Source organism: Camelina sativa, chromosome 7 (genome assembly GCF_000633955.1).
Source record: "Camelina sativa cultivar DH55 chromosome 7, Cs, whole genome shotgun sequence".
NCBI classification, from domain to species: Eukaryota; Viridiplantae; Streptophyta; class Magnoliopsida; order Brassicales; family Brassicaceae; genus Camelina; species Camelina sativa.
Window position 1 is genome coordinate 23,893,070 of NC_025691.1, and position 21,425 is coordinate 23,914,494.

The 21,425-nt window shown below is 39.3% G+C and overlaps 6 protein-coding genes and 1 pseudogene across 9 annotated transcripts; 1 reads left to right on the forward strand and 6 right to left on the reverse strand.

Annotated features, from left to right (window-relative positions):
- LOC104702247 (J domain-containing protein required for chloroplast accumulation response 1-like) lies at nucleotides 1,436–5,125 on the reverse strand. Of its 2 annotated transcripts, XM_019227832.1 has the most exons (11): nucleotides 4,794–5,125; nucleotides 3,924–4,392; nucleotides 3,200–3,834; nucleotides 2,710–3,104; nucleotides 2,506–2,623; nucleotides 2,365–2,414; nucleotides 2,205–2,270; nucleotides 2,040–2,117; nucleotides 1,755–1,931; nucleotides 1,577–1,642; nucleotides 1,436–1,546 (listed from the first exon to the last, which is right to left on the reverse strand). In XM_019227832.1, the coding sequence occupies exons 1-10, from the start codon at nucleotides 4,912–4,914 to the stop codon at nucleotides 1,604–1,606; spliced, it is 2,148 nt and encodes a 715-aa protein (XP_019083377.1). In that variant the 5' UTR covers nucleotides 4,915–5,125; the 3' UTR covers nucleotides 1,436–1,546; nucleotides 1,577–1,603. The 2 variants fall into 2 exon arrangements, with proteins under 2 accessions (XP_019083377.1, XP_010416374.1); XM_010418072.2 differs by having other exon boundaries at nucleotides 1,436–1,642; nucleotides 4,794–5,124.
- On the reverse strand, nucleotides 5,218–5,839 carry LOC109125665. Its single transcript, XM_019227833.1, has 2 exons — nucleotides 5,551–5,839; nucleotides 5,218–5,439 (listed from the first exon to the last, which is right to left on the reverse strand). The coding sequence occupies exons 1-2, from the start codon at nucleotides 5,823–5,825 to the stop codon at nucleotides 5,397–5,399; spliced, it is 318 nt and encodes a 105-aa protein (XP_019083378.1). The 5' UTR covers nucleotides 5,826–5,839; the 3' UTR covers nucleotides 5,218–5,396.
- LOC104702248 (cytochrome P450 734A1-like) lies at nucleotides 5,218–7,915 on the reverse strand. The gene is made up of 5 exons (XM_010418073.1): nucleotides 7,407–7,915; nucleotides 7,025–7,269; nucleotides 6,588–6,954; nucleotides 5,551–6,497; nucleotides 5,218–5,439 (listed from the first exon to the last, which is right to left on the reverse strand). The coding sequence occupies exons 1-4, from the start codon at nucleotides 7,896–7,898 to the stop codon at nucleotides 6,078–6,080; spliced, it is 1,524 nt and encodes a 507-aa protein (XP_010416375.1). The 5' UTR covers nucleotides 7,899–7,915; the 3' UTR covers nucleotides 5,218–5,439; nucleotides 5,551–6,077.
- LOC104702249 (uncharacterized membrane protein At1g75140) lies at nucleotides 8,056–10,957 on the reverse strand. 3 transcript variants are annotated; one of them, XM_010418074.1, is made up of 2 exons: nucleotides 9,979–10,957; nucleotides 8,056–9,383 (listed from the first exon to the last, which is right to left on the reverse strand). In XM_010418074.1, exons 1-2 carry the CDS (start codon nucleotides 10,788–10,790, stop codon nucleotides 8,279–8,281), a joined length of 1,917 nt encoding a protein of 638 aa, XP_010416376.1. In that variant the 5' UTR covers nucleotides 10,791–10,957; the 3' UTR covers nucleotides 8,056–8,278. The 3 variants fall into 3 exon arrangements, with proteins under 3 accessions (XP_010416376.1, XP_010416378.1, XP_019083379.1); XM_010418076.1 differs by having other exon boundaries at nucleotides 8,056–9,204; nucleotides 9,800–10,957; XM_019227834.1 differs by having other exon boundaries at nucleotides 8,056–8,793; nucleotides 9,389–10,957.
- Nucleotides 11,211–13,625, reverse strand: LOC104704894 (nucleolin-like). Its single transcript, XM_010420907.1, has 7 exons — nucleotides 13,573–13,625; nucleotides 12,749–13,337; nucleotides 12,502–12,604; nucleotides 12,341–12,393; nucleotides 12,031–12,183; nucleotides 11,672–11,935; nucleotides 11,211–11,591 (listed from the first exon to the last, which is right to left on the reverse strand). Exons 1-7 carry the CDS (start codon nucleotides 13,623–13,625, stop codon nucleotides 11,580–11,582), a joined length of 1,227 nt encoding a protein of 408 aa, XP_010419209.1. The 3' UTR covers nucleotides 11,211–11,579.
- Nucleotides 13,649–17,821, reverse strand: LOC104702250 (DNA ligase 1-like). Its single transcript, XM_010418077.1, has 11 exons — nucleotides 17,045–17,821; nucleotides 16,889–16,943; nucleotides 16,698–16,797; nucleotides 16,388–16,601; nucleotides 15,951–16,084; nucleotides 15,127–15,715; nucleotides 14,880–14,982; nucleotides 14,719–14,771; nucleotides 14,409–14,561; nucleotides 14,050–14,313; nucleotides 13,649–13,969 (listed from the first exon to the last, which is right to left on the reverse strand). Exons 1-11 carry the CDS (start codon nucleotides 17,768–17,770, stop codon nucleotides 13,958–13,960), a joined length of 2,403 nt encoding a protein of 800 aa, XP_010416379.1. The 5' UTR covers nucleotides 17,771–17,821; the 3' UTR covers nucleotides 13,649–13,957.
- Nucleotides 17,811–20,010, forward strand: LOC104704895 (annotated as a pseudogene).

The following is a 21,425-nucleotide window of genomic DNA, read 5'->3' on the forward strand; positions in this document are numbered from 1 at the left end:
TACTTCAAGACTTGGGAGTAAAACTGACAGCTACACCAGAACTCTTCTGCGATAATCTCTCGGCTGTCTATCTCACCGCGAATCCAAGCTTCCATGCTCGCACCAAACATTTCGCCACACATTATCACTATGTTCGTGAATAGGTTGCTTTTGGAAACATCATTGTGAACAATATCTCTGCAGACTATCAGCTCGCGGACATATTCACCAAGTCTCTTCCTCAAAGACTCTTCGAGATTCTTAGGCTCAAACTTGGCGTTGGCTTACCACCTACTCCAAGTTTGCGGGGGAGTGTGAAGAACTGTGTCCAAAACGACACAACTTTGCAAAAAGGATTATTGGGACCAAAGCCCAACACTCTTCCTAAGCCCACATCTACTCAACGGATACCTGCAAAACACGACAAAAAACGAAGAAAGACGTCACCTACAGATTATACGGCATTGCCAACCAAGAACCAATTTGTCGTCCTTGAACCATGTGATGATAGTGACGCCACGTAACAATGATTGAAAGAACCTAGAACCTAGGTTAAGACTCTAGTATCCCTTGTATCCTTATGTATAAAAGGAACAAGATATTGTATCAAAACTGATCGATTGAATAATAATAGAATCATTTTTTCTTCTCTCTCTTTCTCTGTTTATTTCTTCACCGTCTACCGCCCACTCATAGGCCCGGACATGCTATTGGCGCAGACGAAAGTGACGAGAACATATGGCTTTTCAATGAAGTTTGAGCTACCTGGTTCCAGGTCAGATCTCTACGATACTATTATGAGATTTCTTTCGGTTGAACTCGGAGAGAATAGGAATCTGCACCCAGACTGGAGTTTGGAGAATCTAGCGGAGCGATACTATTATGAGATTTCTTTCGGTTGAACTCGGAGAGAATAGGAATCTGCACCCAGACTGGAGTTTGGAGAATCTAGCGGAGCATATATGTCAATATGCTGAGTCTCGTGGTTTCTCTTTGCAAGGAAGAGCACCACAACTATTTGAGCTCACCGCTGTTGAAGCTTTCGTCGAACTCTCCATTATGAGTGAAGCTGCTGGATGGAAAATGGGTGTATGGAAAGAAGGACTAGCTCCAGAACCTCCGATTGACATCGTAGAATGTACCTTGTGTCATCAGGACATGACCCACGGTAATAGCATTGCGCTAAGTTGTGGGGATGTTTTTCACAAGCATTGTTTCTTTCCTCTCTGGTGGGAAGACAAGGGCACCAATTTCCCTCAATGTGCCCGCGAGTGTCTTTAGAAACACTAGAGTCACCTATTTTGTTCTTCTACATCCTCTTAAACATGGCTTAGCTCAATTAATTATATATGGCTTTTAACTACATGTCTACATCTACATCTTTCTTAAACCTCTCTTTTAAGCCTTTTATGTGATGTGATATAACTATATAAGTCTATATCTGATATAATTGGTGTGTTTCTGTAAAACCTTTGACAACTTCTTTGATTCTTCTGTATTCTGCAAACATCTTCTTTGATTCATCAGAACCGTGTATCTGTACATACATAGCCTTTGGTTGTAAGAACTAATAGCCTTTGGTTGTAACTTGTAAGAACTAAAACACTTAAAAAGATTTTTCCTTTTAAACCGGTCCGAGAGTGTTGAAGTGGTCCCATGCTTCCTAGATGATTGAATCAAACCAAAAGAAAGAAAAAAAGTACTTGCTTATTAGATTTAATGATCATGCAAAATTGTCATGAAAACATTAGAGTGTTATAGTAGTAACTAACAACCTGTAATAACTCGAAAACTTTCTCAGCCATGTATTTTTGGTTTGAAGAGGCACCCTTTTGTTGTAGTTTGTCTGGATGAAGGATTAGTAATGCCCTCTGGTACGATTTTCTAACGGCGTTTCCTTCTATCATATCCATTAGAGGAACTGGTCTCCACCCGCTCCCGGACCAAAGAATCTGTAATTTGAAACTTCCAAATTCATTAGTTATGCAAAATAGGCTAATGCAATGCAGCATCCAACGGTGTTATGTGTTGTTGTTATACATCATCAGTAAAATACTTACATATTGCAGCGTAGACAGAAGAGACCGAATGTTTCCGCTCTTTCCGCTTGACCACTTGCGAATTTTAGCATCAATGCTCTACAGAGGTTCGGATTCCGCTTTCTTTTAGTTTTGAGGGTTAAAGAAATCGAAAATGTATCTGTTTGCAAATTCCAATAGTATTACCTGGATTTCTTCACCATTATTAGTGGTTTCTTCCATTTGGTTTTCATCTTGTGTTATATCCTCCACCTGCACATCACATGCATTACACCAATCATTAAAAAGAAACATACACATTATTAGATTGAAAAAAACATCAAGGTTGAAGGGCGTTTAAGATTACATCAAAGTTTACTTGAAAGGGCTCATCTATATCCTCTGAGGTTGTATGTGCTGACAGAAATAAAAAAAATGGTAAGCTCAAATGTTATTTTGTTGTGTAGATATAACAATGTTGGATACACCTCCAAGTCCAAGAACTTACCTGTGGTTGGTTCTTGACGCTCTTCTTGTTCATTAACACCACGAGCCTTATTATTCTTCGGGCTCTCCCGATCTGAAACCTTTTCCTGAGTTGCTTCTGGACGCTTCTGATCCCGATCCTGCAAGGATATTTATAGGTAAGGGTAAGGCATCACAAACCAAGGAACAAATAGCTAACAATATCTTGATTTTCAGATTAAAGTACATTAGCAGGGATATCTGAAGTCGATTTCTTTAGTTGATCAGGAACGTTTACAGTTTCCTTGGCATTAGCACTGTCATGTTTAATATCAGTCTTGGGAGTTTCTTTAGCTCTCCTCCATCTTGAGCTTTTTCCAAGAGATTCCCCACCTGCTCCAACTGAAGCTCCTTGACTGAAAATCTTAACAAAGTCACTCACTTTTCCTTTGGCTCCATCTTTGCCAACTTCTGGTGTTGCGGATGAACTTGCGAAGCTGGATTTATCGGGTATCGGGCTATCCAAAGAACTTTTCATGCCTTGTGGTTTCTTCTTTGTTCTTGAATCTTCAGTAGAACTTCGCGTGCTCTTGGCTTTGCCTTTACCTTTTCTCACTTCTCCCTCTGGTCTTATTTCCTCACCTGCAATGACAAAGAAACCAAAATGAAGTCCACAAAAGGAAGCTAACCCAACCCAACCAAACGAAACAAACATATATAAGTCTGCAGAAACCAACCTTGCTTCTCATTATTATCCTTAAAAATAGAATGAAGAGGCTTCACAGTAGCTCCATACGCTTTTGAGACACTAGAGAAGGCCTGTTCAGACATCGAATCAACTGAATGAAGAGATTTCACAGTAGCTTTACGCGCCGTTGACACACCAGAGAAGGCCTGTTCAGACACCAAATCAAATTCTGTTTTCACTTCCTCTGTCTGAACACCAGGACGTTTCTTGGAGGTCTTCTTTTTCTCATTCAAATTAGATAAACCAATTTCTCCTTCTTCTTCAACATCTTTACCCGCTTTCTCAACAGAAGAAGTAGATTGAGGACCACTCAATGTCACAGGGGTTGTTGTCTCCTCAGCTTTAGACATAGAACTCAATCTAGAACTGCCCCAAATGACAACAGGAACTCCTTTATTAGGCCACTTGTAGATAGAGAAATGAAACTGCCTGCCTTTGCCAGTAACAACAACTCTTGGAGTATCATCACAACAACCATCTGAATCTGATTTACCAGTAGAGACCTTATCGGCTTTGCTAGAAGTTCTTGACAAAGGAGAGCTCGAAACAGTTTCTTTGTTCTTGCTTAAACTACGAGTACTAGCTGAACCAAATGTGGGAATCTCTGTTGCTTTTGCGGGAAGACTAAAGAACAAAGTCAAAAGATTACATAACTAAATTATCAAATATGATTATGAAACTAATCTTTTCTTTGTGTTATATATTAAACAGACCTGAACTGAGCAGGAAACGAAGTCCCTGAAGATTCGGGTTTGAGAGCCGGGCTAAGGATCCGAGAACCCGGAAGTGATGACCCGAACGGTTCACGTTCCTTCTTCATCATCGGCGAAGAAGATTCATTCACTCTGAAAATATCGTCGAAGAAATCATCGCTGGTGAAACGACGCCGGACCGACGTCGTCTCTTCTCCGAAGACAGGCTTCTCGTCTTGAGTAACCAGAGCGCCGACGTCGGAGATGACGTCACGACGCCGGAGAGCGGATTCGCTGAAGCTATGCCGCGTGGCTTCGTTATTATTAGCTACAACTACTTTAGAGCGTCTCTTGGGAGGACCACCGAACACGTCACCGAAATCGATGTCAACGTCGTCATTAACGCCGCTGGGGTTACGTAGCACGAGTGGTGGTGAGTTGGAGGAGGCTAAAAGAACGGTTTCTGAGCTTTGTAATGTCTGCATAAGCACTAAATTGAAGATTTTGCTCTGTGAGAAGGCTGAAACAATTAAGGTTTAAAGAAAAAAAGAAGACAAAGACAGAGAGGTAAATGTGGGGTTCCGTTTCATTTGAAACCACAAAAAAAAAAAAGGGATTTTCCGGTTACTACAGAGAGAAGAGTCTTCTTTGTGGATAGAACAACACATAAATCCAAACTCTTTCACTCTCTTTGTCTTCCTTCTTTCTTCCATCTCTCTTTCTTGCCCAATCTTTTTTTTTTTTTTTTTTTTTGTCTCTCTCTCGTAAAATTTCTCTTTTTTTGTGTGGTCAGGAAATAATGAAGAGTTTTAAAGAGACTTCATAGAAGAAACTGTGGTTTTAACAGTGTAGTTGAGATTTTAGCTAATATGACACAAGATTCATACTTACAGATTACAGCAGAAGAAGTATTTAGGCATAATCTGCCATTGGATTTTTTTTGGATATCTTGCTTAACAAGCATCTGATCTCTCTTATCAATCAGAACCATAGGGGAAGCTATCAAGTGCATCTTGCTTATCCGGATGGGTAATTTGGATGAAACAATCAATCACTGGCTTCAACTTCTTTAGTTCCTCGGTTTTGAACAAGACTTTTAACTGTTCATGAACTCGTACATATCCGTGACTCTCTTTGAAGCGGGCAAGCTAGTGTATCCGGGATGCCAAGGGTAAAAGAGGTGTTCATTGAAAACTGCTTGATTGTACTTGTGGCTGGCATTGTTCTTGGGTCAAAGGTCATATTAACACAGGATACCATACTGAAAGAGAAAGAATGGTCCTACTCCATCTAACATCCAAACTAGGTAGAGAGGTTTAGGCAGAATTGCCAAACTCAGCACAACCAAATTTATTACGAAAATAAAAAAGCAGTACCACTTATTTATCATTTCCACCTCAAATCCACACTATTCAACAACAAAAATCGTACCAAAACCAAACAGTTAGGTTTCAAAAGCACAAAGATGATCAAATCATAAAGCCTAATGGATATCTAACAGTACTCCTTTCCTAAGCAGTTGAGACATCGTTGTATCCTGCAATGTTAAAGAGAAAAAAAAAAAGATCCGAAACTTAAGAGTCTAGAAGAACAGTAGTCTCTCTACATATTGAAGGAGAAAAAGAAACAGAAATAAAAAAAAAAAAACCTTTGACCATCGCAAGTAGGGCAAAGACATGGATTGATACAAACTGGATCGTACAACGGTGACCATCTAATCGTTGCGTTTCCTTTGCATAATTTACATATGTAAAACCCTTTTCCACGACAAACTCTACAAGCCAATCCGTTTCTCTTGCGTTTCTCTTCAATTGTATATCGAAATGCTCCTATAGCTGCTGACGAAACAGCGCTTATGATCACAAACCCGCCAACAATTACGCCAACGCTGGTTCTCAAGAACCTAATCGGTTCTAGTGGCATCTCCTAGAGTGTTATAATCTCTGTGCGGACTTTTGTCGAACACCTTGAGTGCGTGTTTCGTTGAGTCTTAGTGAGTTTGGAGGAAGAAGATAAATGGGTTGATAATAATTGTATGCTCTGACCATTTTAGCCTTTTCATTCAGGGGCGAAAACAAAATTACCAAACTGAAGTACATTAAATGAGTAAATTTAAATCCCACATTAACCGGATCAAACCGGAAACTATAATACCGACCAGTCTTGGTAGTATTTTTAACTTGAAATCCTAGTGAAGAGAAGATGAGCACCATTTTGAGGCTGCAAAGTCACAAACAAAACAGGAGCGTGGGCATAACTTGGAGACAACCTGAAACTGTAATGCTTCAAGATCGTAGCCAGAACAGCTTTGGTCTCATTCACAGCAAGATTCTGTCCCACGCAAGTCCTAGGCCCTAACCCAAACGGTACAAGCAGAGCTGATTGTTTCTTAGGATCTTCAAACCTACACGGATTAAACTCCTCTGCGTCGTTTCCCCATGTTTCTTTGTCGTGGTGCATCGCTACCACTGATAGATATATTTGAGTTCCTGCAGGAATGTCAAGGTTTCCGAGCTTAGCTCTCCTAAGTGTGTCACGGTTTAGTGTCATTGCTGGAGGGTAGAGCCGGAGAGTCTCGTTGATTATCATACTTAGCTGTTAGCAGAGACAAAAAAAATAAAAGTATTTGGTGTTAAGAATCAGTGTCTCTTGAAACCATACTTAAGTTGGGGTTTAAGGACGTACAGCCTTGAGATCTTGTAAGACGTCTAGAGTAGGAAACCCGGTTGGTCCGAGGACGCGTATGACTTCTTCCCGAGCAATGTTTTGCCATTCTTGGTGCATAGCTAAGAGAACTAAAACAAACGTCAGAAGGTTACCAGTTGTTTCCTTAGCTGCAAAGTAGAAGGTTTTGCATTCGTCAATGACTTCTTCAATCCCAAGCTTCTCTTCTTGACCATTCTGATTCGTGTAAGAAGACATAAAAGCCTGAAGCATAGTTCCTGATTTCTCAACAGCTGTTGTTTTGTTGCTTTCTACAAGTTTCAGGATAGAACCACGGATTTGTTTCTCGATCCTCCACATCTCTTTATTAGTCTTCGAAGGAAAGAATCTAAACCCAGCATTAAGGTCCTTGTTCCAAACTTGTTCTCTAAACTAAGAAGATGTCCCATAAGACTTACCTGAACCCGGGGATATAAACGCTCCATCGAACCAGATAGAAAAGACGCATCATACGCTCCTGCAGCGCAAAGATTTCTTTCCCTTCCTCCACGCTGTTCCCAAAAGCTGTTCTTGATAACATATCTACAGACAAATCGTGCATCTCTTTGTGTACCTCTAACTCAATCTCTTCTTCTCCGTTTCTCATCTCCTCCCATTTCTCCAAAAACACCATAGTACTAGTCACCATTTGTGGCACCCACCTCTATAACAACAAAGATCTCAGCTTTAACCACAATCCTATAAAATAGTCAATTTTCTGATTTTGAAACATTTTAAACTGAACTAGACTGGCACTACATTGTCTGAATTACAGAACTTAGTTTCTAAAGTGATATATACCTTGAGTTTCTCCGTTGTAAAAGCTTGTTTGGCGATTCTTCTATGGAAAGCCCATTGATCACCTCTAAGACCAGGAAGACCCTGAGCATAGAGCAGCTTAGACAAAGGGTTATGCCCGATTCGATCAAACGACCCACCCGTCGTTAAAGCTTCTCGGATGAGACTCGGATCCGACGTTGCCACCACCGGTTTCGACCCGAACCAGTAGAGAAACGTCTTCCCGTAGGCACGTGACCACTCGTGGTAGTGAGGCGCCACACGGTGGACGAACTCATGAGGATTGTTCCCGGAAGGAATCGGCTTTGCTTTCGCCTCCGCCGTTAATCGGCTCACCTCGCCGGAGTTTCCGGTGAAGACACGGTAACGAGGACCCGTCACGTTCTGCTTCTTGAAGTGAGATTGGATTCTCCAAGGAACCCATAGATAACTGTAGATGAATCTGAAGACAAGAAAGAAGAAAAAGACCACGACGATGATGAAGAACACTGTCATAGTAGTTATCTTCAAGTCTCTCANACGTTGATCTGATATCTTCCAATGCAGCGGGGAAAAGAAGCCGAGGACCCGTGGTTCGAACGTAGTGTTGAGTTGATACATTGTATACAAAGACTTTCNAAAAAAAAAAAAAAAAAAAAAAAAAACAAAAAACAATTTTTAATCTGATCTTGATTCTTGAGATTCGACAAGAAGATTACAAAAGGATTTGTGTGAACAAGATGTGACCGGAGAAACAAAGCTACCGGTAAAAAAAAAAGTTATTTCTTCGCCGGAGTTTTTTTACACATTACAAAAAAAAAATGAAGCGTTGACCGGTAAAAAGAGAACATAAAGAACTATGAAAAAAAAACGGCGACGGTTAATAGAAAAAGGAGCTAAGTTTCGTCGTCTAAAGCTTTGTTGTTACCAAACAAGCTCTCTCTTCTTTTACCAAACCCACTTGAATCAAGACCTGACCCACCACGATACTTCATTTCCTGTGCGGTTGTTCTGTAGTTAGTAGTTTCCACTGGAGCTCTTGAGTTCGGGTCGTTAGAGCCCACTGAACGGTAAGCACTTGTTGCTGCTCCAGGACCAGGAGGATACCGAGATGGGGAGACATACCTTCTTCGAAGATCCATGTGGTCGTCGTTTCTCCTAATTGTTTCAGCGAATGCGGAACTGTTTTGTGCAGTTGTTGTAGTAGAAGAAGAAGACATTGTCGTGGAGGCGAAAGGATCGTCAGGTCCCCAAGCAGTGAGAGATTCTTTCTTCTTGGCGAAAAAATGCCAAGCGCCAAATAAGAAAAGTATGAAGAAGAAGACAGGACTGCTCCAAAGCATTGTGTTGAACTCTGCTTTGGAGATCGGAAGCTTTGATTTGTATGTAGCGACGTATCCATCTCCTAAACCCATCACAAGCAGCTTTTCACGGTCGCTTGCTATCAAAGGAGTTGCCTTTTCGAGCTTTTGGTGATAGGTGGTTTTAGATGATTCTCGATGGCTCAAGAACGTTGATCTGATATCTTCCAATGCAGCGGGGAAAAGAAGCCGAGGACCCGTGGTTCGAACGTAGTGTTGAGTTGATACATTGTATACAAAGACTTTCTCTTGGTTGACTACAAGTAGATAGCCTTTGATGGCTTGTAACGCTACAGGCTCCTCCATTTGAACCTTTTTCTTTGATCTCACTCTACATTTGAAGTTCATGATGTCTCCGAGGAGCAATACGTGAATGATCTCGCCTTCTGATGTGAATCCGTAAGCTTTAGACCGTTCCGACGCATCAAAAACATAACTTCTCGCTAGAGAATGGTTTAAACCTTCACACTCGGATTCTTTGATCTTCATGCTTCTTAAGTCCAATGAACCAGCACCAGTCTCGGTGAGAAACAACAGCCTCTGCTTTAAGAACACAAGCGGTCTACTAGATGGGGTAACGGAGCCATAAACCGTTCTGTTCTCAGAGAAAACCGTGAGCTTTCCGCTAAGATCCGTCGCTNAAACCCATCACAAGCAGCTTTTCACGGTCGCTTGCTATCAAAGGAGTTGCCTTTTCGAGCTTTTGGTGATAGGTGGTTTTAGATGATTCTCGATGGCTCAAGAACGTTGATCTGATATCTTCCAATGCAGCGGGGAAAAGAAGCCGAGGACCCGTGGTTCGAACGTAGTGTTGAGTTGATACATTGTATACAAAGACTTTCTCTTGGTTGACTACAAGTAGATAGCCTTTGATGGCTTGTAACGCTACAGGCTCCTCCATTTGAACCTTTTTCTTTGATCTCACTCTACATTTGAAGTTCATGATGTCTCCGAGGAGCAATACGTGAATGATCTCGCCTTCTGATGTGAATCCGTAAGCTTTAGACCGTTCCGACGCATCAAAAACATAACTTCTCGCTAGAGAATGGTTTAAACCTTCACACTCGGATTCTTTGATCTTCATGCTTCTTAAGTCCAATGAACCAGCACCAGTCTCGGTGAGAAACAACAGCCTCTGCTTTAAGAACACAAGCGGTCTACTAGATGGGGTAACGGAGCCATAAACCGTTCTGTTCTCAGAGAAAACCGTGAGCTTTCCGCTAAGATCCGTCGCTAATATATACCTAACCCGACCCACATGATGCACTTCCAATAGAGTCACTTCCAAACCATCCTCAGTGCCATCAAACTTGCCAACACATTCCATCACAGCGGAACTCCAGTCTTCCCCGATAGAGCCCTCGCGGAGTCTATGCAACAAGATGACTCCGCTCTGGTGTCCCGTCACAACAAAGCTCTCGTTCTTATACACAGACATGTAAGAGACCATCGCCGTGACTGGTGAATCGCAGGTAGTGAAAAACTCTGCCAAAACATCACCATTTCTCAAGAAGACAAAAACCCTACCACTAGAATCCCCAACTGCGAAATACTTGCTTAAACCTTCGTAATTTCGAAACGGCAACACGTTGATACAAGTAGCGACGGAGTCTAATTTCACAGCTGATGTGAATTCGAATCTCTCGGACCAGAAAGGACTGTACTTTGTCACGGAAAAGGCCTTGGCTTTCTCTCTATTAATCCCTTCTTCTTCGATCTCTTTCTTTACCTTAATCAGAGTTTCATCAGATAACTTAGCATCTAACCTAGCAACTACTTCCGTAAGATTCCTAACAAGTTCCTCAAGTCTATGCAACGAAACACTTTGCCTATCGGATTCGCTGCTGGTCACGACGACTCCAGGAGAAGCATCTGAGTTCTCGGACCTAATCGGATCGGACTCGGACTCGGACTCGGACTCGGACTCGGAAGCGGTGACAACAGTAGATGCATCCGAAAAATACGGCAAAAGGAAAAGCAAACTAAGCGAGACAAAGAAGAAGAAAAAGGACTTGCCGTTTAGAGAATCCGCCATTAAAGTGGGCATCAAAGGGTCCTTTTTTTTTTCTACTGAAATCAGTAAGTAACCGCCATTTTTATGTAGATCTTCTAATAGGAGAGGGATGATTCGGATCTGGAAAGAAGAAGATTGACCCGGTCAGAATCTATCTGAGATTTTCTCTTGCAAGTCAAACAACGTTCAGGTAAGAAAACTAAAATNTTATTTTTTTTTTTTTTTTTTTGTGTCCGAAACCCACTCTTGGTCTTCTTCTTCAGTCTTTAGCAGCGAAGCTCAAAAAAAATGATATATCTTTAGATTTTTGCTTTTGGGATCATAGAAGAAAGGTCAATTTTTCATGTTTTTTTTATGCCAACAGGGTTGAGATAATTTTATTCGGTATAAATTATTACAACATGTCAACAGGGTTGAGATAATTTTATTCGGTATAAATTATTACAACATGTGATAAAAACTGTTTGCGATTTCCTTTTGAGAAAGGGTTTCTTCAATAACTTTGTATCCACTTTAAAAGAATTAGTGTATCGTAAAACATTGAATATATATATAAAACAAACTTTCAATAATAAGTCGATTCGAATGACTACGATGGACGACCTTATCTCCCACAAAAATCTCTTTAGTTAACAGCAACCAACCTATGTACTTGAGAATCGAGACTGAATCTGATCAGGAAAATGCCAAAACACGCGGTCCTACGCCGTTTTTGGCGGTGGCCACACATCATCAACTTGGTCTTTCATCACAACAAACAACGTCTAAATTCCTCCAAAACACATTGCCACTGTTCTCTTTATCCTTTTGTTTTAACTGGTTTCATCTCTTCTCCTGTTAAATATTCGTTAGACTAAAAAAAAAAAACTGTGGATTCAGAAGAAGACATTTAATTAGAGGGAGAGGGTGTTTACTTGTGGATTCGTCTTAACTGGTTTTTTATCCAATTTGAAAGCAGCAAATATAGACTCAGTGTGGTCGCTGCTTATCACTGTCTCGCGTGAATTGAAGCAAGTTTTCTTTGAAGACATCTTTAGAATCTCGTACAAGGTTGCTCGTTGCCTCGTGCTCGTCTCCTCCACCACCGTTGTCGCCTGTAATGTTGATGATTTTTCTTGTGACTGTGAGGCAGTGAATTTTGCCGGAGCTCTTTTTGGTCTGCTTTTTTCTTGAATAATCTGCGATTGTAATGAACAAGAGATTAATATGTCTGTACCAGAAATCTTTATGGGATGGTGTGTGTTTTTATAGAGAGAGAGAGAGAGAACTATACCGTCTCCGGAGCTGAAGGTTCTTCTGACACTGAGTTTGAGCTTTTGGTGTTACTGTCATCACGTTCGAATATGTAGCCACGTACAACGTTTAAACCGCGCTTGCGAGATCCTTCTGATATGGAACTCTTTGTAAGTCTACCCAAGAATGATGACTGCAAAAGATTCACGGCATGAGTAAAGAAGCTGCAATTCCTTGTCCTGTTTCTAACAAGTCTTAAAGAGTGACTTCTCTAAGAATTTCATTGGTATGTGGAGTGACTTCTCTAAGAATTTCATTGGTATGTGAAAGTAACTGAAGAAGGCTTATACCTTGGATGCCGCAGGGTTTTTGTTCATTCCCATGAGTGCCCTCTCTTTATAAGCTGAAAACAAAATAATTCAAATAGAACAGTTATAAGCAATCAGCAGTGTGTATATATAAACTCAGCCGATGATTACAAAAAGAGGGAGAAATTTGCATGTTATCTTACAAGAAGTTTTTGCTTTCTTCTTGATCTCAGGCTTCTTGATGTGGCGAAGAATTTCCTCAGAGTTTTCATCCCCAAGAGATGGTGAAGACTTGGACTTTAGCTCCTGTTCCAAACAACAACGATCGAGATTCATTGGCTAGCTCGAGCTTAATATCAAACAAGCTTTTCAATCTTAACCATGTAGAGATATGTTGGATCAACTGATAAAATATGCAGCATACCGAACTATTGAACCGGGATCACCTACCATTTTCCTGAGTAATCTCTGTTGCAGAAGCTTCTTTTCCATTTCCTCATCGTCAGATGACACATAAACATCATCTTCATCTGTGAACATCAAAGGGATCATTTCCTTTATTTTCTTTATCGTCATTCGCATGGAATTTGCATGACTCGGATCTTCTTCATCTTCATTTTCATCTTCATTGACGTTAGGTTTTTGCACTTCTTCATCATCAGCATCTTCAGCCCTCTCTTCATCATCGTCATCTTCATCTTCAGACAATAATGTTTCATCCTGTTGCAAACCACGTTGTAGCTTCTGTAAGAGTTTCTCTGTCCCTGCAGCATCTTGTTGCTCGAGCCACTTCTGATGCAGTTCATTACGTCTATCTTTATCAGTTGGATCTTCCTTAAATTGACTGACAATCATATCCCTGAGATCATCATCTTCTTCATCTTCGTCATCATCCTCATCCTCAAATCGAAGTAAATCATTGTCGCTGTCATCTTCCTCTTCAGCATCCTCATCAATAAATTTTCTAACAGGGTCACCAGGTTCATCATGGGTCTCAGAATCAGAATTTTCCTTCATGTATTCTGTTACTTTAGACGATCTGCAGAGAAAAGCGAGCCTAAGTATACACAATATAACTCAACTCTACATAAACAACTGGGTTTTATGAATTCTGATTATGGCACAGAATCACAAGCTATTCATGTACTGAAACTAACATTTATCCATAAAATATTATGAACGTGTAAAGACTGCAATATGTGAAGCTTGCCAATATTAAATAGACGAGCTTGCCAATATTTCCGCTTGTAACCACATCCAAAAGATAAACTCACTTGTCAGGAGACGGGTTGAGTTTGAGGTTCATGGCAACTACCGAAGGTGTCATTACTNAATAACTTTGTATCCACTTTAAAAGAATTAGTGTATCGTAAAACATTGAATATATATATAAAACAAACTTTCAATAATAAGTCGATTCGAATGACTACGATGGACGACCTTATCTCCCACAAAAATCTCTTTAGTTAACAGCAACCAACCTATGTACTTGAGAATCGAGACTGAATCTGATCAGGAAAATGCCAAAACACGCGGTCCTACGCCGTTTTTGGCGGTGGCCACACATCATCAACTTGGTCTTTCATCACAACAAACAACGTCTAAATTCCTCCAAAACACATTGCCACTGTTCTCTTTATCCTTTTGTTTTAACTGGTTTCATCTCTTCTCCTGTTAAATATTCGTTAGACTAAAAAAAAAAAACTGTGGATTCAGAAGAAGACATTTAATTAGAGGGAGAGGGTGTTTACTTGTGGATTCGTCTTAACTGGTTTTTTATCCAATTTGAAAGCAGCAAATATAGACTCAGTGTGGTCGCTGCTTATCACTGTCTCGCGTGAATTGAAGCAAGTTTTCTTTGAAGACATCTTTAGAATCTCGTACAAGGTTGCTCGTTGCCTCGTGCTCGTCTCCTCCACCACCGTTGTCGCCTGTAATGTTGATGATTTTTCTTGTGACTGTGAGGCAGTGAATTTTGCCGGAGCTCTTTTTGGTCTGCTTTTTTCTTGAATAATCTGCGATTGTAATGAACAAGAGATTAATATGTCTGTACCAGAAATCTTTATGGGATGGTGTGTGTTTTTATAGAGAGAGAGAGAGAGAACTATACCGTCTCCGGAGCTGAAGGTTCTTCTGACACTGAGTTTGAGCTTTTGGTGTTACTGTCATCACGTTCGAATATGTAGCCACGTACAACGTTTAAACCGCGCTTGCGAGATCCTTCTGATATGGAACTCTTTGTAAGTCTACCCAAGAATGATGACTGCAAAAGATTCACGGCATGAGTAAAGAAGCTGCAATTCCTTGTCCTGTTTCTAACAAGTCTTAAAGAGTGACTTCTCTAAGAATTTCATTGGTATGTGGAGTGACTTCTCTAAGAATTTCATTGGTATGTGAAAGTAACTGAAGAAGGCTTATACCTTGGATGCCGCAGGGTTTTTGTTCATTCCCATGAGTGCCCTCTCTTTATAAGCTGAAAACAAAATAATTCAAATAGAACAGTTATAAGCAATCAGCAGTGTGTATATATAAACTCAGCCGATGATTACAAAAAGAGGGAGAAATTTGCATGTTATCTTACAAGAAGTTTTTGCTTTCTTCTTGATCTCAGGCTTCTTGATGTGGCGAAGAATTTCCTCAGAGTTTTCATCCCCAAGAGATGGTGAAGACTTGGACTTTAGCTCCTGTTCCAAACAACAACGATCGAGATTCATTGGCTAGCTCGAGCTTAATATCAAACAAGCTTTTCAATCTTAACCATGTAGAGATATGTTGGATCAACTGATAAAATATGCAGCATACCGAACTATTGAACCGGGATCACCTACCATTTTCCTGAGTAATCTCTGTTGCAGAAGCTTCTTTTCCATTTCCTCATCGTCAGATGACACATAAACATCATCTTCATCTGTGAACATCAAAGGGATCATTTCCTTTATTTTCTTTATCGTCATTCGCATGGAATTTGCATGACTCGGATCTTCTTCATCTTCATTTTCATCTTCATTGACGTTAGGTTTTTGCACTTCTTCATCATCAGCATCTTCAGCCCTCTCTTCATCATCGTCATCTTCATCTTCAGACAATAATGTTTCATCCTGTTGCAAACCACGTTGTAGCTTCTGTAAGAGTTTCTCTGTCCCTGCAGCATCTTGTTGCTCGAGCCACTTCTGATGCAGTTCATTACGTCTATCTTTATCAGTTGGATCTTCCTTAAATTGACTGACAATCATATCCCTGAGATCATCATCTTCTTCATCTTCGTCATCATCCTCATCCTCAAATCGAAGTAAATCATTGTCGCTGTCATCTTCCTCTTCAGCATCCTCATCAATAAATTTTCTAACAGGGTCACCAGGTTCATCATGGGTCTCAGAATCAGAATTTTCCTTCATGTATTCTGTTACTTTAGACGATCTGCAGAGAAAAGCGAGCCTAAGTATACACAATATAACTCAACTCTACATAAACAACTGGGTTTTATGAATTCTGATTATGGCACAGAATCACAAGCTATTCATGTACTGAAACTAACATTTATCCATAAAATATTATGAACGTGTAAAGACTGCAATATGTGAAGCTTGCCAATATTAAATAGACGAGCTTGCCAATATTTCCGCTTGTAACCACATCCAAAAGATAAACTCACTTGTCAGGAGACGGGTTGAGTTTGAGGTTCATGGCAACTACCGAAGGTGTCATTACTTCTTCCAAAGGTCTGCTTGACGTCTTCTCTAGAAGTTCATCTCCAGGGTTATTCATTTGTGGACACAAGGATGGATCCTAACAAAAGAAACCTGAGAGAGTTAGCTCTATATTTCATTTTACAAAATAGCATTTGAACCACAGCATAAACTTAGAATTTGTAACCTAGAAACGGAATGTGCTGCTCAAATTATTACGCAGGTGGAGTTAACACAATCTAATGGATTGCATGTATAGCTTACAGTTTAAATCCTCAGAATTCAAACATTCAAATATCGCTCAAAACTATGATTATGGACCTCAAAATCAAAAATCAAATCAACAGAACAGAAAAAAACCTCCTCATTGTGCAAAGAAGTATGTACACATGAGTTGGCTCACCTGATGAGTAGGGTTACTTTCAGCAATTTTGTTAGAGGGACTGTCTAAGTTCCCCGATGGACCTGCAGAGTCCTCAGAACAATGCTGTCCTCCAGGGTTTTGATTGCTTGTACTTTCTAAATTCATACCTTCATCCTTCTCTTCGGCTACAACTTCCTCCAAATCATCCCCGTCGCATATGTCGATAGGTTTGGATTTCTTCCTGCTAAGAAATCTGCCAACACCAAAAATGATAACACACAAACACTGTTACTAAGAAAAAGAGATTATAGTGGGGAAGTGGTTATGAAAACATATATCAAAAACTCACTGTTTAGAAATCTCCTCTTTTCTTCTTCGAATTTTCTCCAATACAGATGAAATCGGCTTTCGGACAAGAGGGGCAGGTTCAAAGGCAGCATCTCTAGTTTCTATCGTAATAAGAGCCAAAGACAATTTGTCAGTTCCCAGCAAAACGTTGCAATGAACACTGCTGAAAAGTGTTTTGAGACTAACATATACCTCGCAAGAGTCTCTGGTTTTCTGCACGAAGCTGATCAAGATACTCTCTTCTTTCCTACAGACGAACAAAGAACAGTGACACCAATTAAACTCAGGACGAACACTGCAAAGCTTCCTCAATATAAATTTCTACTAAGAAACAAACAGAGAGTTAACCTTCTTAGTCATGTTCATGGAAGCAGTAGAGATTGGCAGCTCATCAAAATCATCACTCTTCTTGTTCCTCTTCTTATCTCTCTTGTTCTCATTCCCCTCGCCATAACTTGACTCCAGAGCTGCTCGCTTCTTTCCAGCTTCCTTCGTTTCCGAACCCCTAATTTCCTCTTCTGATTCCGAATCCCTAATTTCATCGACTGCGGAATCAAACTCAGGCCGCTCTTTACCAGCTTCCGTCGATTCCGAAACCCTAATTTCCTCATTAGTTTCCAGATCAGAAATTCCGTATTCTTCACCTTTCTCTCCCAATTCATCGATTGGGGAGTCAAACTCAGGCCGCTCCTTTCCAGCTTCCGTCGTTTCGGAAACCCTAATTTCGTCACTTGTCCTCAAATCAGGGATTTCGTCTTCTTCTTCACCTTTCTCACCCGGAACTTGAATCGTCTGATTGAACTCAGACACCGAATCAAAATCAAGTACCTTCCTCGCGGTAACTCCATCCTCGACACCCAAACCCTCGAGATCGGATTGTAGCCCATCTTCTTCCTCGAAACCATTAGCAGACTGCGATCCAGGCATACCCAGATCCTCGCCGGCGGAATCTGGGGTCTCAGATCCAGGGCATAAATCGGAAATCGTATTAGCCTTCTTCAACCGCCGTAGCATCCTGTTTGGAACTGGGACACTCGATTCTCCGATAGGAGAAAGCTGCTCGTCGCTATTCATCTCTGATTGTAATCTCTGGCCAAAATTAGACGGTGCCCAAATGGTTCTAAAGCAGAATGAATCAGTAGTGCCAAAAAGGGTGAAAAGAATTAAACGCTCGAGGATTTACGCGCCAAATATTTCGAATTTTGGCGCCTTTTATTTTCCAGTGAGCTTTCTCCGCCCATGGTGGGGGGACTCAATTATACTTGATCATAAACTCATAAAACAATAATTAATATTTTCAAGTTTTTTTTTTTTTCAACCATTGGACCACAACAGGCCGGCCCATTAACCTAATCCCTACGATGGAGCCGGATTCGATAGCATTAAGAACTTACATTTTGTCACTACACTAAAGTCACTTCACATTTTCAAGTTTTTTATAGCGACTAATTAAAAAAAAAATGTTTATAAATTTCAGTTTTTAAAGATTCTTGTATGCCACAAAGCTAATTATATTGTCAAAAATTTGTGATACTATACATTATTTTTCTTCGATTACACTACAATCTACAAATAATAACGGTTACATTGCTCGGATGATTATCGTTGTGTTAGCACATAACAATAAACATGTTTAATACTAAGGGTGGATGGATGATGATTCCACACGGCGAATGGTTGTATTTACGTTTTTTTTTTGGCAAACGGTTGTGTTTACGTTATGTTTATGATAAACATGTTTAGTTCTTTACTAAGAGGGGGTATTGAACTTGGATTTTGAAGGATTTTATAGGATTTTAATATTTTAGAATTTTGAAGGATTTGATTGAATTTTTGGGAGATTTGATACAAGAAAATGAACGTGATTCTGTTAGATTTGGTTATTAAACTAGAATATTTTAGAACACAAAAAATAAATTTTTTATTAATAAAAAACATGAGTACTTTGAATAAAGTTTATGTTAATAACAGATCAAAAAAAGGCACGACATATTAGAATGATCAACCGGATTACTTTGCTAACGAGATCACACTTTTATACAATAGTATATTTCAATAATCCACATATCAAAGGCTCTCTTATCATAATACTGAGAGACCATGAGAATCTCTTTGCATGCATCAAAGAGAAAGAAGTTAGTGAGAAGATGATGAAGAAAAGAAAAGAAGCACAAGGAGAAGAAGATGACAAAACAGAGTCTACCAAGAACAGCAGAAAAGTTGCAGCAACCAAGTAATAAAATCTACATGATCCGTGTTAGAAAGAGAAACCATCGTACAATGTCTTGGACAGTGCCAATACTTGGGCTTATACCAATCCATGTCTTTTATTTACAAAAATAGTTTCCTTCTGTTTTTTTCCTCATACACACAAATCCTCGAAACCGATTACGGTAAAACGAATATTATCACCTACAATCCAAAAACTGCTTCACTTAAGCATTTAGTTTATATGATTTCATTAAAACATACTCCATCCGTTTCAAAATATAAGATGTTTTAGAGAAGTTTTTTGTTTCATAATATATGATGTTTTCAAGTTTCTCTGCAACTTTTCGATTAGTTTAGTATTTTATATTATGCAGTATTATTTCTGATTGGTTGAACTTGTTAAAAGTAAAAACTTCTTAATCTGCGTGCTTTAGTTAAAACATCCTATATTTTGAAACGGAGGGAGTATTAAACTGAGCCAGGTATAACGACATTTGCAGCTCATGATAGAGGCTCAAGGAAAGTACTTGTAATCAATTCTGGAGAAAGGACAAGAGACTCTTGGAAGACATAACTTAGGTGCAGCTGGAATTGAAGCAACAAAGCTCAACTCTAAGAATGAGAAACTAAAGTGTCACCAGAATATCCAGACTTTAGTTTCCTAGAACCAAAAGACCTGCAGAATCTACGCCATCAACTTATCAACCTAACTCCTCCCTGGACAGTTGCTTAACCTTAAATGAAGAATCCCAGAAAGCCCCAAAGATGCCGGAGAATAGACTGGGATTAAGAACATATATTGGAGATTCAACTTAAGATCAGAAAGAGATAATGAAAGAGCCATTCTTCCATAAAATGGATCTCACATGGGCAGAAGAAGAAGGCCTCAGAGATAATCATAACAGGCCATATCTTTCCACAATGGTTAACAACACATAACTGAGAATCTCGCCTTCAAGGAGAAGCACTAAAAGATTGTCAATAGGAGTGGGATTACATGAACACAGAGGAGGGAGTAGCAACAACAGAGTATAAAGAAGAAAAGTTTCAACGAGAATGGTGAAGATTGCAAGCTCAAAACACATACCCGTACAGCTTAATACACGTGAGGGAGAGTATGGCAGCTTAATACACAAGACCCAATTCATTAGTGGTGGGATTGGAGCAATGGAGTGGGGAAGAGCCAGTTCTGTTTCAATTTTGATTTCCTAGTAGTAAATACATTTTTTTTTTTGAAATCCTTTCAAATCCTAACTCAAAGGCTGTGATTTTGAGAGAGAAATTTTTCAACTAGAAACACACAAAAAAATCTTGTAGAATCATGTAAAATAGCACGTTATAAAAAAATTCTGGAATTTTGAATAACAATAGATTTTAAGTCGGTTTTATAAATCATTGATTGAATAATAAGAGAATGTAAATTATTTTAAATGATTTTACAGAAATCTAAATTGAATAACAGAGGATTTTAAAAGATTTTACATAAATCTAAGTTGAATAACAAAAGATTTTAAGAATACTCTAAAATCTTTTAAAATACAAGTTCAATACCCCCTTTAATTGTGTATGAATTAGATGGTATCGTTTGGTTTAATGTTTGTGGATTGGACTTTCGGGATTTTGTATGAGCTTACATCCGGAAATAGCTGAAATGGGCTCTAATTTATAAAATTGCATATCCTTTAACAAAAAAAATTGTGTATGATATCACGAGAACGTTTGTGAAAACATTCCATATGCAGAAAGAACAATGCATTTTCAGAAATTTGAACCTCCTGCTTAATTTGAAATCATTAAACCTTGACCAACCCCTATCTACACCAAACACCAATGTAATAATTATGTCGTAAATTTGCAATTTTACAAATATTTTTCTTCTAATGGTTGTTACACCATTATGATTCACGTATCCATTTTCAAGCATTAACCAATAGAATCACGATTCGAATAAACCGGTTCATTTACGTTGGTATGAACAAACAATAACTTTCAGTTTGAATGATGACATAATACCATATACTGTATAACTAGCTAGCACATCTTACCCGATTATGTTTTGATTTATAGCATTATACAAACCCAAACTTCTATAATATATCAGAAAATAACAATATATATAGAATAACAACTAGAGAGTTAATAACGCATAAAGAAAAGGCTCGGTACACATTTGGTCTCCCACCTAACCACTCCGATCCCATATATTAGATCTGATTCCTCAAGTACTATAAGTCTTCCACGTATGTGTGTAGTACACGATCACAAATGTAACGTATCCCAAATATTCGTATGCAAATTAATATACATCTATTGTCAACGTTTATACAAATATCTAAGTGTAAATTCGTGCATATGTCACATCAGGTCGTATAAGATTTTATGAATAAAAATACACAGAGAGATAGAGATTAGATGGATTCTCCTGAAATCGTGTTCTCACGATAGCTACGAGCAAGGAGCACCCTAGTTATAAAAGCCGGCTAACAGAAAAATTTGAGAAAAAGAAATCAAGAATAGT